This window comes from Epinephelus moara, chromosome 18 (genome assembly GCF_006386435.1).
Source record: "Epinephelus moara isolate mb chromosome 18, YSFRI_EMoa_1.0, whole genome shotgun sequence".
NCBI lineage: Eukaryota > Metazoa > Chordata > Actinopteri > Perciformes > Serranidae > Epinephelus > Epinephelus moara.
The window spans coordinates 6,989,209-7,005,888 of record NC_065523.1 but is presented as its reverse complement, the minus strand read 5'-3'; the positions used below and the strand labels follow the sequence as shown (position 1 = coordinate 7,005,888).

The window sequence follows — 16,680 nt, the reverse complement described above, 5'->3', positions numbered from 1 at the left end:
TGTATTTCAATGTTGAGATTTAGCTAAATTTAGGTTGTGGTGTCAGGTGTCCAAAATTTAATGTCAGGACAACTAATGCCAGCCTCAAATAATGTAGAATATTGACGACAGATGACATTGATATTTTGTTGGTTTCTCAAACCAGTGTCATCTTGACATAGAATACCAACATTTAGTCGTAAGGTACGGAGAACAAAACCTAACATCTGTAAAACGTCATAACCTTAACATCCACACAGCATTAAATTCTAGCATCGTTAGACATTTAAAACGTCAGCAACCTGAAAACGAAAAACAGATCATTCTCACATCTGAGAAGCTGGAACCATCAAATGTTTGGCAGTTTTGCTTGAAATTTGATTTAATCAATTCAGCAGGTAATGAATTATCAAAACAGTTGTCTATACATTCTCAGTTGATCAACTTATCTATTAATTGATTTATTGTACTTGCACCACTAATAATTATGCTAATGCAAAGTCAGAGCTACTAGGGCCAACACAACAAGTTGCCAGGCTAGGGCTGGGCAATATATCAATATTATAAAGATACAGTGAATTAGACTAGATACCATCTTAGAGAGGAAGTGATGTCATTTTCTGAACTTACAAAACTGTTCCAGCTGTTCTATTAATTGCCTTTACTCATAGTCATTATATCAACATTACTGATAATGATTTATCAAAAATTTCACTGTGTAAATATTTCCTGAAAGTACCAACAATCAATCCTACAATATCCTCATAATATCTGTATGAAGGTACTTAGTCAAAAAGATTATAATATATAATTCTGTCTATATTGCCCAACCCTTTACCAGAGACACATTTCCTATGGAATATACAAAAACTTCACTCAGTTATTTAATGTGAAATTTTTGAGTGTCACAAATTGTCTTTTGTGGTTTTGTGTTCCCTGACGTAGGCATTTGGAATCTTGAGACCATGGCAATATTATTGGCCAGCATGTAGTAAATAAGTGGTGGGCACTATTATGTAATGATAATTACAGAACAACTTGTCACTGGAACTTGAGGAAATCAGGCTTTCAGGACTAGCCAGACTACAAACTTTTTAAAAGAATTAAGGACGAAATCTTGGCTCATCTTTGTGGTTACTACTCCGGTGCCAAATCAACCTGATTAAATGGATTTAATAAAGTAGCTGATGTCCTCAGAAAGGCCTGGACCCACAGGATGAGGGGCATAGAGCTTCTCCTTTGGCTAAAATAAAATATTTTTGGTGATTAAAATGATGTAATTTAGCTTTTGAAAGAGTTATGAGAATCAACCATGAAACTTATGTTTATTGCAGTAGAGCATATTTACCCATATGTACTGTATGGCTCCATGCATGTTGGTACCTGCTTTTTAAAAAATCGTAAAATACAGGAAAAATAATAATAAATCAATGAATTTTATATTTAACCACATGACTATAATGTGGAGCTTTAGAGCTGTGTTTGGATGAAATTGTGTGCTTTACTACACAAAATTGCACATCCATGTCACCAGCACAGGATTGAGGTAGTCCATACTGTATATTTCTGCTGTAGATGTGGTGTTGATAGTGACATTATTGACCCATAAAAGACAGTAATGTATCAGTATGAGAGGAGAACAAGATGTCTGCAAGATGATGTAGGCCCCAAAGCATTCCTGTGGTTCAGGCTGCAACCTCCAGGGCTGAAAAATAAAGCCAGTGTATAGGTGCATAAATCTACAGTTCCACTAATGGCCACTTGATGCTGGATCCAAGAGTGAGTCAATCCCATAGATTTTTAATAATACCTAGATACTGGATGCCAAGATGGCACCTATTCATTTCAATGGAGTTGCTTGCCTGGCGCATATGCCAAAAAAACCTTTCTAGCTTCAAGGTTTAGTTCTGCAATATGTGGCCCACTGTGACTGTGCCCCCTCCTGCTGGCTTCATGAGTTCCGGCTCAGCTCATAGACTTTATATTGTGATGATATCACAGATTTTTAAATCTCTTTTCTCAGCTCAAGGAAAGTTTTACAAATACAATACCACCATGGCTCAAAAATTGATATTAGAAAGAGTGATAATCGACCTTGTTTGCAGTTGGAGGTGTTCTGTAAACAGTTTTACAGATGTCTCTTTTACAGTGGTCGTCTATGGGGAAAAAGCGTTTTGGGATGCAGCCGTTATTTTCACAGCAGTACTGTGAGTGGCCACTAGGAAAAATTTGCTTCAAGACTGAGCAGCGTTCCTTGGGGCCTGGTCAATCCCTATAGACTTGACCAAGTGGCAACCTCTGAGGCTGAAAAATGAAGCCAATACGGGAAGTCCCAAAAACTGCGGTCCTTTGAATGACCGCTTATGACTGGCTCCAGAAACCATTCAGTCCCCATAGACCCCCCATGTTAAAATGCCAAACTTCACAGCAGAAATAAACATGTTTACAGCCTGGTACAAAAAACATTTTTGGTCTCTAATTTCCCCGTTCATGACAACTGTATGGGGGGTGAATTTCTGTATAGCTTCACCCTTTTAAATGTTTTTTAGGCTTGTTGTTAGGCATAACATACAAACCTTTGTCACAACAGACACTTGAGCAGACATTTTGACTTGTCGAAAAGCACAGGTGAGATTAGTAATTCTATCGATGCCACTAAGTGTCTCAGTAAGCTTTTTTAGTGAGCCACAGTGCACAACACCAGGGCCTTCCCCCTAAAGTGGAATGCAGCCATCACTAATGCAATTAAATCCACCTGTGCATGCTTTACCACTATGTCTTATGGAGTTTGCTCTGTTGTCATTGAGCTGGCTCAGTTGTGATCATCTGAACAATGAAACCAGGGCTAAGATATTTTTGTGTGTGTTTCAAAAGAAGAGTACTGTTTACAATGACTGTTTGTTGAGCCTGAAGTGACCATATTTGGGCGAGAAGCTGGAGCTGTGGAGGAGCAAGGGGTGGAACTGACTGAGAGCCTAGGACGCTATCAGCAGACAGCCTCAAAGTGACTCGCCCATAATTATACATAACTTTAAACCTTAATAAAATGAAAACGAGTGAGTTATATAAAAATTCAACTTCCGTACAGTTATCACAAATGGGGAAATTAGCTATAAAGACCAAAACTGTTTTTGTACCAGGTTGTAAAGTTTATTTCTGCTGTAAAGTTGGGCATTTTAACATGAGGGGAGGTCCTTTGGGGATTGAATGGCTTCTGAAGCCAGCCTCAGGTGGTCATTCAAAGAACTGCAGTTTTTGGTACTCCCAGTGTTCTGTTGAAATTGCACATGCACATGAATCAAGTACTTAGTGTTTAAGTATCACTCTCAAAAGAATCATGATTACAAGTCATCATTAGTGTAATTTATGCCCCACACTTCTTCCTGTCTTCTTACTTAATGAATAGAACATTGTGCTGCTGCTTTCAGTCATAAGGACAGTGTTTTCATTTGAAGTTTAGTGTGTCCTCAATTAGCCTCTTTGTTTCACTGACAGCAGTCTCAGGTTGCTTCTGGTGAACCCTCTGCATCTGAAATATTGATATTCCTCTTTGTTGTTCGGGTGGCAACTAGACAGGAAAGTGTAAACTCCTTTGCTGAGAAGACGTTGTTCCAGATTTCCAAAATATAAACACAATAATGTCTAAATTTTACCAACAATGTTGCTAACAGCATTTACTAGTAAACAGATATAAGTGTGCACTGGTTAATCTTGTGATTTGTGTGTTAAGCATATTGATGGTCATTTACACACAGCAACCTTCATTATTTTGTCCTCAAAAGGAGGATAGTGGTTGTTTTGTTTGCTTCTTTTTTCATCTTGAATACTTTGATGTGGTTTTGTAATGAGGGTCTGTTATCCATATAGGAGCTAGTAGTTTAGATGGCATCTATGCCCTAATGATCTGTAGCATCATGGCTGAATGACTGAATGGGCCCACTGGGAACAAGCCCAGAGGTCTAAGAGGTCAAGGGTCCCCTGGGCCAGAGTCTTAGTTTAAAGTGACAGTTAATATTTCTTGTTGGAAAGTCAGTGAAACATCTATAAAGAGACGCAAAACAACTGCAATACTAGTACAAAGACAAGTACAAAATACTTCAAAGAGACGTAAAATGGCTACCAAGAGACACAAAACAGCTGCGAAACGGCTGCAAAAGGACTGTAACGAAATCAGAAACGTCCACAATGTAACTCCAAAGAGACACAAAACAACTGCAAAATAATTACAAAGAAACAAGTGCAGAATGACTTCAAAGAGATGTAAAATGGCCACCAAGAGACGCAAACAACAGCAAAGCGGCTGCAAAGAAATCAAAAATAGCATGGACCCTTACAACTTGAATGCTGGGTAGGGTTTGAATGAAACTTTCAGGATGTATTACTGGTACCTCTTACAACATTGCTTACAATTTCTTCACTTCATTACAACACAGTTCAGTCAATTTATTCCGACACTATTTGAACACTTAACTTTAGCAGTTTCTGCTATTTTATATTCTCATGTCAATAACATATTAATACTTTTCAATATTTTTTTCTTGATTATTCTAAACAATACCCACTTTTTTCCCCCGTTGAAAACGATTAGACTGTTTTATTTCAAAACCCTCATTCCAAACGTTGGATGAACAGCAGGTGTCCTCACTTTAAATGTGGCAAGTTAATGTTGCATATAAAAATAAAATGATAAATATTTTCAATAAGAAAAAGCATGCTATTTTAGTTCACTTTAAGAACAAATATGACCGAACCTTATTCATCTATAACAAGTGGGTTTAATTAAAAATAGGACATCATCTGATAATCTCTGCAGGTTGTTGCATCTCATGTGGCAAACTGGAAATGAGGATGACACAACTGTAGCTTTTAACTTGATGTAGAGAAAGCATTTGATAGGATGGAGTGGATGTATCTTTTCCTAACACTGGCAGACTTTGGCCTTGATCCCTTTTTTATTAAATGGGCCATATTATTATACCACAATCCTAAAGCATCTTTGCTAACAAATGGTAGGAAATCCCCTCCTTTTCCGCTTCACAGAAGGACAAGGCAAGGCTGCCCTTTAGCTCTCCTAATCGTTGGACTGGTACTTGAACCATTACCAATTGCTGTAAGGCAAAATGACAACATAGTTGGCATTAAAGCTGACAGAATCCCTGCAAAAACTGTGCCTCACATCATCACCTTGATTAATATTTTTTTAGGCATATCAGGATACAAAATAAATTGTTTGAATTTTGAAGCAGTGCTCCTATAGAGACTCTGCCCTCTTAGTGTTAGGCAGGGATGGCAATCTACACGGCAACCATCTGGTCTGGACATATCTGGGTATCAAGCTAAATCCCTTTTAGGAAAAGTTCATATTTTAAACATGGTAATAGTTCTTAAAATAAAACATCTAAGTTATATGCTATCATCAAGCTTACCACACAATGTATTATCAAAATGTAATTAAGCTGTATACAACTTTTCATGGACTGGTGAAAACCATATATAAATCAGACAAAACGTTATGTGACTGTAAAGGAGACCAAGGCCTTCCCCATGTAGACTAGTATCATTATGCTTTTTGAAACAGCTATCAAAACTATATGGCTGGCTGTGGTCGGCAAGACATCACCGCTATCCACTGCATATTGGTGTAACATTGTTTGACTTGGCATAGCCAAAAGTTGTAATGGAAAAAGGGCATATTTGTGCCACCATTTTGACTATACACAGTTCAGCCATATACTAGGGTTTGACCTGTCTTGTTGCAGTTTGTATACAAGAATTCAACATACTTAATGTTTTACGCTGAATGGAAGTGATTCAGTACTTGGCACAATAGTTATTTTTTTCATTTTCGAGTTGTTCCTGGAGCTGTTTCTCCACAGGCACTTTAAATTTTTCACAGCTGTAAGCTGCTCCTCCATTTCCTTTGTGCACTGCATTTTGTTTGTTGTTTTAAGTATGTATTCTAACAGTTTTGAGTATCTCTTGGTTAGAGTTAGCATGTAATCTGCATTTTGTAGACAGCCCTTGTTGCATGTCTCCAGCATACTGTAGGGTAGGCGGTTGCTCAAACATGAAACACTGACAGCCTACCCCCACACTGAGCTGTGTTTCCAGTCTCCTGCTGCAAGGCTGTAGGAGAAACTCTCTGAGACAGACACTCTGTATTCATCACAAAGTCACATTCCTCCCAAGCACTCCGTCTTATTGAGTAGTCACAGTGTGACTACGTAGCTTTCAAGGGCCTAATCTGTTAAGGAAAAACAAGTACAAAGTAGATTTAGCTCTCAATTTGAAGTTTCTGACATACTTATTTTTTTCTTGTCTTCTGTCTCTTGTTTCCCCTTTTTTCCATCCTTCTCATCCTTCTATCTTTAACAGGACACTAATGGGTCCATACGGAGTCGATAGAGCTGTTCATTCCATGGAGTTTACAGACTGTGAGAATGGCCTGGGTAAGTAGATTCTGACTCTTCAGCAGCCATGGATAGAAAGAAAGAAATACTTGTCACAGTAAACATGTCATAACTGTTTCCTCTCCGTCTCCTTCACTCCTAACTGCTTCCAGAGTTCATGGTTGTCATGGACCAGAGCCTATACTAGCATTCACAGGGTCAGAGACAGGGTACACCTTGCACAGGTTTACAGTCTATCACACAACTAACACACACATAGACAAAACTTACTCCAAGTTGCCTATGCTGCATTTCTTAGGACAGTGGGAGAAAACTGGAGCATCCTGAGGAAACCCACACTAATGCGGGGAGAACATGTAAACTCCACGGAAATCCACAAATCTCCATACTTTTTATAACTGTACTGTCCTGTACTCTAGTGTTTAACACTTCAGTAAAGTGCAGCAACCAATGTTTCAATAAACTGAAATGTCTCCATCAGAGTAACAGAGATGGAATTTTTTGTTAAAACATTGATTATTTGATTTGATTAAATATTTTAGAGCAATATTAACTAATTTTTTTGTCCACTTGGGGGAAGCAGAACAAGTTGTCACAAAGCCGTTATGGCAAGAGGATTAGCAAACACATCCAGCAGGTGCAGAGCAGCAGTATCATTAATTTGAAGTTGTGTTTGTGTCCGCCTCATGGATTTCAGTCCAATATTCACACTCCTTTAGCTGTGCGTCTTTACTCTTTACCAACTCTCGAGAGAGAAATGTCTGTATCATTACCTACTAACCGCTACAATGTTTTCACCAGCTGGGCTCTGTCTGCAGGGATTTTAGAGCTTTTTTACTGACAACAGAGAGCTGCCTGCTGCTGCTGTGAAGCAGGTTAATGAGAGCTGTAAGACTGAACCAAAACAAAGTTGTGCATGATAAAACCAAAACAATGAATTGAAAGAGGCTAAAACATCTTTGAGTTCGTTAGTATGAGTGACACACATTGCCTATAGTCATATGATGAGTCAGTCATGTAATCCATTGTTATTGCATAAATATCATTAAGTGCAGCTTTAACTCTATCTGTGTCACAGTCCTGCATGGGTCTGTTTTTGAAAACCCACATCCGTCCATACCTGTTAAGTTCAGTACCAGAACTGACCCGTTACTTGTCATTATGTCTAAGTCAAAGCCACACCCGCACACACCCGTTCATAAACGTCTCGTGACCCGACCCACACCCGTGATTAAACACACAGGCTATAGTCACTCACATTAAGCTGGGTTCTTTGTTCTTGAATTACAAATCCAGTAGAGCAAAAGTCTCTGTCACTGGCTGCGTTCAATGCCAGAATGGCAAAAACTGTAAACATTCTGCGCAATCACTGCCAGGTTAGGAAACATTTTAGCGTGCTACTTCCATCACAATAAAACCTCGAAAGCATCCCCTTGGATGTCTTGAACTTGATGTAGGCTGCCACCTCATCCTCAGGCTGCAAAGTTTCATGGCTGGAGTCTTCCATGTAGGTGACGAATGGGTCAAAGGTTTAACTTTTGTTACTGACTTTCAGAATAAAATGAACTGAAGCGTGATAATAGTGATTTAGATGTCAAAATTTAACACGTATACTGCACATCTTTTTCATTTGTTTTGTTCTGAAAAATAAAATAAGACATTTTTGTTCTCACCTTCTGCCTGCCTACGTGTAGTTCATTTTGTATATATATATAACATTGACGTGACAAAAGTGATCCTCTACACCCCAGGTAAACATGTACTATTTTAATTCAGTCATCAATAGCAACACAATACATTCACTCATATGAAGTCCAAATCACATGCTCAGCTTAAACTAACAACATAATGTACATAGCCTCATCCTCCTGGCAATGAGTGTGATTTTGTATAGCTGCAATAATTGAAGTCCTACTTTTAAAGGGATTTTCTCCGCAGAGTACGTATCCCTGTTAAGTATCAGTGTGTTTGCCTGGGAGGGGAAGTAGGTCATGTGGCAAAGCCCTAACCCACTTAACTCAGCTGGGTTAAGAATGCAAAGAGCTGCTGTTGTTTTTTTCCTTACTGCACTTCCACACCACCACACTGGTGGAGCCTGTGCCTACGCAAGGACAAACACTCTATATGCATGAATACAATTATAGTCAGACTATAAAATATCCTGCTTAACAGAGTGTTGTTTAAAACAACTGATGTTCTGTATATGAGCTGAATTATTTCAGTGTGACATTTTTGTGCCCCTGATCAGAATTAAACTCGTATTATTACACCAGGCCAGTCGCTAGAAGAAAATTATGGCATTCTACATTTCTGCAAACCACAAATAGGTTACATTTACATGTTTGATATGTATCATATCAGCATTTCTATAATAATGTAGTATGAGAACTGACTTTGTACTCAGGAGATCTACAGTAGGAGATGGTGGATGGCGTGTCACCTAGGTGAGACACCTGCCAAGCTGCAGACTACTGTTCAGAAGCAACAAACAACAAAACTGGTTGTTTTTTAGCTGTTGTTTAGCGAGTCATCGCTGGGATCCCTGCGGCTTTTTAAGCACCAAACGTTGGTGTTTTGTAGTGACTTGTCACTGTTTTTCCAGCGGGAGACCAAAAGGTACACTGCACACTGAATAACAACTTAAAGCAATCTCAGCTGACTGTGGGGTCTTGGACTAATGATAGTTTGTACTATATACCGGTGCTGAATTGTACATAGATTCTGATTCAGACAACTTTGTTAATCTGACTAGGGGCAATTTGTTTTAACAGCTTGCCTTGCGGACATACTATAACATAACATACAGTACCATGCAGAGACATAAATAGATGAGTAATAGAATAAAACAAAAATATAAAATATGCCAAAGAGTTGAGTGGAATAAAGAAATCTATAAATAATAAAAGTTAATGGACAGATTATCATAAAAGAGATTAAAAAATTTTACAGAGAATTTAAAAGATGATTAGCAGAGGGAATAAAAGATTTTGAATACCAGTTAGTTTTACAGCATGTAAAGCGAGAAGAGAATATTCTTTCTGGAGGACTTGTTGATTGCAAAAACCGAACAGATTTTAACAATACTATTTACATTGTTTCTGTCTTTCAGTGTGAAAGATACAGTGAAGATACAGTGTGAACTCATCTAACTAAAAGAGAAGGAGTCTCTGTCTGTCTGTGCTTTGAGGTTCTCAACAACCATTAGACCAATTGACCTCACACATGGCAGGTGTATTGCTGAGGACCAGAGGAAGTGCAGTGTTGAGTGTGAGCTCATAAGATTAAGTTATTGGACATATTTATTATTAGTGTGGTATGTACCCTATTAACTGTAACACCAGTGGTTCTCAACCTTTTTTGTGTCAAAGACCCCTAAGCAGATACACATTAGGTCACGGACCCCCATTTAATAACATTTTGCGCCAGGGACCTCCATCTGAAAAGATTTTGGTTGTTAGATATGATTAAGATCCAGAATTCCACAGCACTGCTTGCTCAATTGCAAGTGGTGAAAAAAAATTCTACACTCTTTTACCACATCATTTTTCGGAGCTGATGCTGGAAGCAGCTAATTGTGGTTGCTGATAGGATGTTTTACAAACTATTGTTATCAAAGAACTTGGCATCGATAGAGACCGATGTCTGCGCAGCTTCCAGCACGTGGGGACATACATTACCAACCAGTGCTAAACAGGGGAGGGTTGTGTTAAGTGATCAGTGGGTACAGCTAGGAGGTTCCTTCATGACTGTATAAAAGTGTATTGTTCTTCATTTTAACGTGCATTTAGATTAAGTTTTTGGCAGGACCACATCAGTTGCCAGGGCTATAAGAGCAAAAGTCTGGAACTTACTGCCATCACTTACTGTTGCAAATCAAAAGCCCTCTTGCCAACTTTAATCGTTGTTGTTTTTTGGTAACCACTAATAAATAAAAAAACAAAACAAAATACAGTCTACCTTGTCACTTGCTACAGTACATTGAAGAACAGATGAATAAATCTTACATTTTAGCAAACATTTCTTGCATCATTGGTGTAACTTTTGGAGTGAGAGCTTTTGTTTCTGGAAAAGCCTGGTCCCATATAGCTAGCCATTAGCAACTGACACGTCCACTCTAGTATTGCTAGGAGATGCAAGTATGTCATCACAAGTCTATTGCCCAGGAGACAAGGAGGAGTAGTGTTGAGTGTTTAGTTGTTTGAATAGGCACGTTTTGAAGAGGCATGTTTACACAGGCATTGTGCTAGTAGACTTATAACTATTTATAGCTCATTCGTGGTTCATATTCGTAGTTCATTGGCTTCATAGACATTAATGCATTATGTAAATTATATACTATATGTGGCAGCATAATGAGCTTATATGCAATTAATTTGTAATACTAAGCAATTTCAAATTTAAATGTAGGTTGTATTGTAGACAGATGCTGAGCTGGGACAGTGGAACTCGTGCCTCCATGTACTGCACTTTCATGCATTAGAAAACCCGAAATAACTCACAAACATGTCATCATAATGAGCCTCTGTTCAATTTATCAGTGTGCAGCACTGAGAATATCAGTGGTGTTTGTATTGCTACTAATAACTGAGATATAAATGCGATGGATGTCAATGAGATTGTTTTTAAAACTTAGTAACTCATTAGGTATGACAGTTGTGGATAGTAGTAGTAGAATAGTAAAAGACACCAATAACACCCGTCAGCAAGAATTACACAGAGTATGACATATCACAATTGTCTGTGTTGAGACAATCACAACAGAGCAAACGCACACCAGAAATGTCTTTAAAAACAATGTTTTTATATTTTTACCATACCTTTGCACCAGAGGTGGAAATTACATCTGTATCAACCACATGAGCTCTACATATATGAAGATAAAGATTTAATAAAGCATATTACAGTTAGCAGCGAAAAGCACCCAACATGTGAGGAGAGAGATAGAAGAAAGGCTGACTGTGTGTGTGTGTGTGTGTGTGTGTGTGTGTGTGTGTGTGTGTGTGTGTGTGTGAACCCACAGTACTTAAAGCAGCACACAGGTGAGAAGCAAAGCAGCTTATAGTCGTCCACCTTGGGCACATGTACGTGTACACGCTGTTCAATACATGAAGCCTAAAGACCCCCTGACTGAAGCCTCTGCAGCAGGTGGGTGTCTGATGTGCACACTGTAGCAAGCAGTGCTGCTGTCCTACACTGAGGACAGCACATGCTAATCTCTTTGTTAATGCAACTGAAAGCTCTACCACCTCAGTGCGTGGACGGGACACAGTGTTCATAGTGAACATCATTTCTGTCACAGCTGATTTTGTCTGCAGAGTGGGCTTTAAAGAAGCTTATATTCAGTCTGAAAAATGCAGCAGTGACACTGTGAGGTTCAATAAACATGTTATTTTTATGTTATTGTGTCATCTTGGGTTTTTGTAAACCATTTTTAGAAGCAACTGTGCCTTTTCATCACATTGAAATTTGTGATCTTAACAAGGTCTTAAAGTGTTGGAACATTTAATCCTTAGGAGGCAAACATGCCCTTGATGCATCTTGAGCAGTAAAAAATAATGATTTGGGAACAAAATGGGAAGCTGAACGGGAGGGAGAGAGGCATATCTTTTATATTTGCTCCAGCTGCTTATGCATTAGTATGATGTTTTTCTTATCTGATGATAGGAGGGGGGGAGGAGATTGCTTTGAGGCTGAACAAAAGAACAAGAGAGTGTTCTCCTCAGAGAAGAGGAAGAAGGGAGGGATGACTGAGGCAGGGAACTTTATAACCCCATTCTTCCAACAGGCAATAATTAACATGCGCCACTTCGCTCCAGACCCAATTAGTGTTAGCATTGTGTTCACTGTGGTAACAGCAGCCTTGCACCAAAGAAGCCTTGATCTCCTGGTTAGATAAGGAAAACTTTTCCAGCTAGGCCTCAGTCACTTGTAGTCACTTCAAGCACAAGGATGGAACATGTTAGTAGCATGGCAACGTATGCTCAAACAATGGTTTGTATGATACCTAACTATTTATTGCCTCAAGAATTAGTGCCCCTACCAGTTAGGTTAGGTTTAGGATAAGAATCATGGTAAGGCGTCTTCATGTTACATACTTGATGCACAGTTTGGTTAGTTAGTTTTTTAGAAGAAGAAAAAGGAGAAGAAGAAGATCTTGAAAAAGAGGCCTGGTTGGGCATTGTCATGTTATGTACTTGACATAAAGTTGCGTACTTAATGTAAAGGTCGCGCTACGTACATAATGTAAAGTTAAGCACATAACATTAAGTTTGGTAGGTTAGGTTTACTAAAGTACAGTTACATAGATTAGGTTTAGGAAGAGAAGCATGGTTGAGCATTGTCACGTTTTGTACTTAATGTAAAGTTACATAACATAGATTTTAGTAGGCTAGGTTTAGTAAAGTTACAATGGTTAGATTTAGGAAAAGAAGCGTGGTTGGGCATCATCACGTCATGTACTTAATGATATGTTACGAAATTAATGTAACATGACAACATAACAACCTACCTTAATATAATTATTTTTTTTTTTATTTAATTTTATATATTTTATTAATATTGTTTGTCAATTACACACAGGTCCGAACACACACATGCACAAACTGGAACTATACATGCACTAAGTGGAGAGATGTCAGAGTGGGCTGCCCATGACAGGCGCTCTGAGCGGTTGGGGGGTTCGGTGCCTTGCTCAGGGGCACCTCGGCAGTGCCCAGGAGGTGAACTGGCACCTCTCCAGCTACCAGTCCAAGCTCCATATTTTTGGTCCGGACGGGGACTTGAACAGGCGACCCTCCGGTTCCCAACCCAAGTCCCTATGGACTGAGCTACTGCCGCTAATGCAACATCAACTTGGTTTCAAACAGGACACGAACATCTGTGTCCCAGAGGAAAGTCCTGTGTTGTTATGCGGGTTATACATTAATTCCTGGCTCTTGATTACGGAGGTAATGTACAAATTCTGGTGCATTACTTTTCATAGCTATACATACAAACAGTGGATGAGAACAGCTTGAGAATGCTCTTGCTCAATCTGCAGTGAATGAAAACATTTGTGCTCCTTGAAATCAAGGAATGACTGGAAAGCTGACTTAAATGACCCTGCCATTACTCTTCTGTCAGCAGCATGCTGATAAAATAGCAACTGCTGACAAATGACCTTACCCCCACTCCCCTGAGATCACAATATTTAAAATCCCATCTGTACCAAGTTATTATTATTCATTTATGTACTGAATTAGCATTTGTTCCATTTGGAGCCTTTTACTGTGGAACCTTAAATAGTGATATACATGTAGTGATGTAGTACACTTTCTTGTCCTGAGGACTTTACTCTGTACTGGTAGTACAATGATATAGTACATGCTGTCAGAGACAGGAAAACTTGAAAAGGCATTTGGATATTAAGTTAACCATTGTATTTTTTCTGCTATGTAGACAAGAGTCAGAAAAATGTATTGTAAAATTAAATCCTGAAACTCTTGAATCCAAATTTTCTAAATTTGAAAGGAGAAAATTTGGATGGCTGTGGCTCAGGAGGTAGAGTGGGTCCTCCACTAATCGGAAGATTGGTGGTTTCATTTACCGGCTCCTCCAATCCACGTGTTGAAATATCCTTGGGCAAGGTACTAAACCTCAAATTGCATGTGCAGGTTTAATTGTGTAGCAGGGGGCACCTTGTATGGTAGCCCTGGCCACCAGTTTATGAATGTGTGTAAGTTGATGAATATGTCCTAAACACGATGAAGCCAGAAGATAATCATTAGTCTCTCTAGTCACAGTGATTGATATCTACAGTATGATTGAGCTTTGACAACTCAAAATGGACAAACATAAAGAAAAATTTTTTTTTCCTCCCAACAGGAATTAAAGTAATTGGTGGAGTGAAGGAGCTAACTGGAGAAGAGTTTGGAGTCTACGTCAAACGGATTTTACCAGGTGGCCTTGCATCAAGTGATGGTAAGTACTGCATCCTCCTAGGGTATGTTTTCTTGTCATCATGTCCCAGGCTTAGTTTTATAACTTCAATTCAAAGATACCTATTATGAAAATAAGACAGAAGTGCAAGATACACAGAGGCAGTGATACTGCTGATCATTAGCTCAGGGTGCTGTGTCTTATGTCAAACTTTCATCTGTAGTTCTGTGTGATTCTGATGATCTTACTCTAGTCTTCATAATGCACTGTAGTCCATTACAATTCTGTTCCTATTAAAGTCAAAATCCATTTGGTGAATAAAGCATGGTGTACTCGAGAATAGTTTAAATCAAACATTAATACACTCTGAAGTTTAAAAAAAAACAAAGATGTAATTTGATTTTTGTTGCGAAAGGTCAAGGTCACTGTGACCTCATTAAACATCTTTTGGCCATAATTTAAAAAAATCATACACTAATTAAGACAGCATTTTCACACAAATATCAATACTGTGACATCATAATGTTTCTGGCCATTATTCAACATCATGATTCAGGAAGTGAAGTGGAGACATTTAGTTGTATATTGAATTGGTGACTAATCTTGAGTACCCACTGGAAATTCTAGTTTTCTCACCTTTTTTAAAACCTTAGTAGCTTCACTATCAGTACATTTGAGATTAGGGTTTGATGATGTCCATCAAACTGGCTTAGTACAACGTCGGCAGTGAAACATAGTGAAGGACAAAGATATTGTTTTTGGGGGGTGCAACAACACAAAGATACCTGTTATTCTACCAATCTGAACCTGACCTGCAAACTGTCATCTTAATGCATAATAGAAGCACAGTTGTCAGGACTGAGATGAGGACAGATGATCTGGCAGATTCATCAGAATTGTTACTTTTTATGCACGAAATGGATGCCCAGCGTTGGCATGGATGGCTGTTGGAGGAAGTTTGCCTTCAGGTGCTTTCTGCCAGAAAGAGCTTTCAGGGGGCTTTAAAATCATGATATTGGGCTCAGTGGTGGATGACTGACAACCATCGGTGATGGAGATGCCCACCTTTATTTGAGATTACGGTCTTTTCAAATCCTGAGAACTTAAAGCTGTTTCAGCTAATTCACTGAGTCAAGGGTAAATCAGGTTTTCTATCTTTACAATTGATCACTATGTCACTTTTTTTTAGTTATCTTAACATCATCTTAACATAATATTGTCTCCTCTGGGATGTTGACAAGTATAATTTTTTTACTTGCATTGTAGAGCATAAGCTTGAGGACAAGCCTGTGGACTGTTGACGACATGACTATAGTGTGATGTCAGCCAGGTGCATTCTTGTAGGGAGGTTTTGAAGCCTGGATTTGGGTTTGCTGTTTTCCTTGTCACTTAATGGAACCAGAAAATCCAGATTTACAAGGTGACAGTTGACCATTATGCATTATGGTTTATTGATCTGCATGTAAATACAAAAGAAGAACCTCTGCGCACTCCATGTGATTGTCCATATAGTACCCAGCAGAGGGTCTACATATGTTGTTGAAGTCTCCTGTCCCTGAATGAACTCACTGAGGAATTTACTTGTGCTAATTTGCAAATCAGATAAGGTGTCATTCATAAATGGATTTTTTTTTGTGGGTAACTGATTGGGAGCCTGTGCAGGTTTCGTATACCTGATGTCTATTGTCCTTGACCAAAAAGACACAGTCTTTCTCTCTTCTTCTTCCCCTTCTCCCTGAACACACACGAACACACACAAACACACTCTGTCTCAAGGGCAGAGAGTGTAGAAGGTGTCATATGAAGTTTAAACTGTGACCATTTAAGTGCTGCAACTCAGTGGGGGGGTGGGGGTGTCCCTGTCTTTCAGGGGTACTAGCGGAGAATTGGTTTTTGGTTTTGGTCCAGAGTCAGAGAAGGGTGTTGTTCAGATGGACACCTGTTTTCTCTGGCTACAGTTACCTGTAGTTCTTTCTTGAGCCAGCATTGCAACCCTCCAGCAAAATAGCAGTCATTCTGTTGAAAGATGTACGACACGTATAGACATTTGTTGATTACTGTCACTGGCTACACCAGAGATACTTGATACTGTTTTTGTACAGAGATATGTATGTCCAACCCTTTGTCATTCCCAGGTCATCAAATATTGACACGATGGGCTCTAGTTTCCTGGCGCGGCGCGGCACAGGGTGGCGCAGGGTGGCGAACCCCGCACAGAGCTAGTTTCGAGCAGCGCAACCCGAGGCGCGCTCAGTTTGGTAGTTTGGCAGACCGAGGTGCTCTGAGATGGGTGTGGCGGCGCAGCAGGGGGAGGTGTCGACAGATCCAGCTTGGGGCAGTGACAGTTTTGTGCCAAAAGGTTTCGCCGAAGGTG

General features: G+C 39.2%; 1 protein-coding gene across 3 annotated transcripts in view; it reads left to right on the top strand.

Annotated features, from left to right (window-relative positions):
- Nucleotides 1-16,680, top strand: part of si:dkeyp-72e1.9 (syntaxin-binding protein 4) — a 109,436-nt gene that overhangs the window by 41,399 nt on the left and 51,357 nt on the right. For all 3 annotated transcript variants that reach the window (XM_050070094.1, XM_050070093.1, XM_050070095.1), the window contains exons 2-3: nucleotides 6,355-6,428; nucleotides 14,253-14,348. In XM_050070094.1, coding sequence (XP_049926051.1) covers nucleotides 6,355-6,428; nucleotides 14,253-14,348 — 170 coding nt within the window. The remainder of the gene's footprint in view (nucleotides 1-6,354; nucleotides 6,429-14,252; nucleotides 14,349-16,680) is intronic.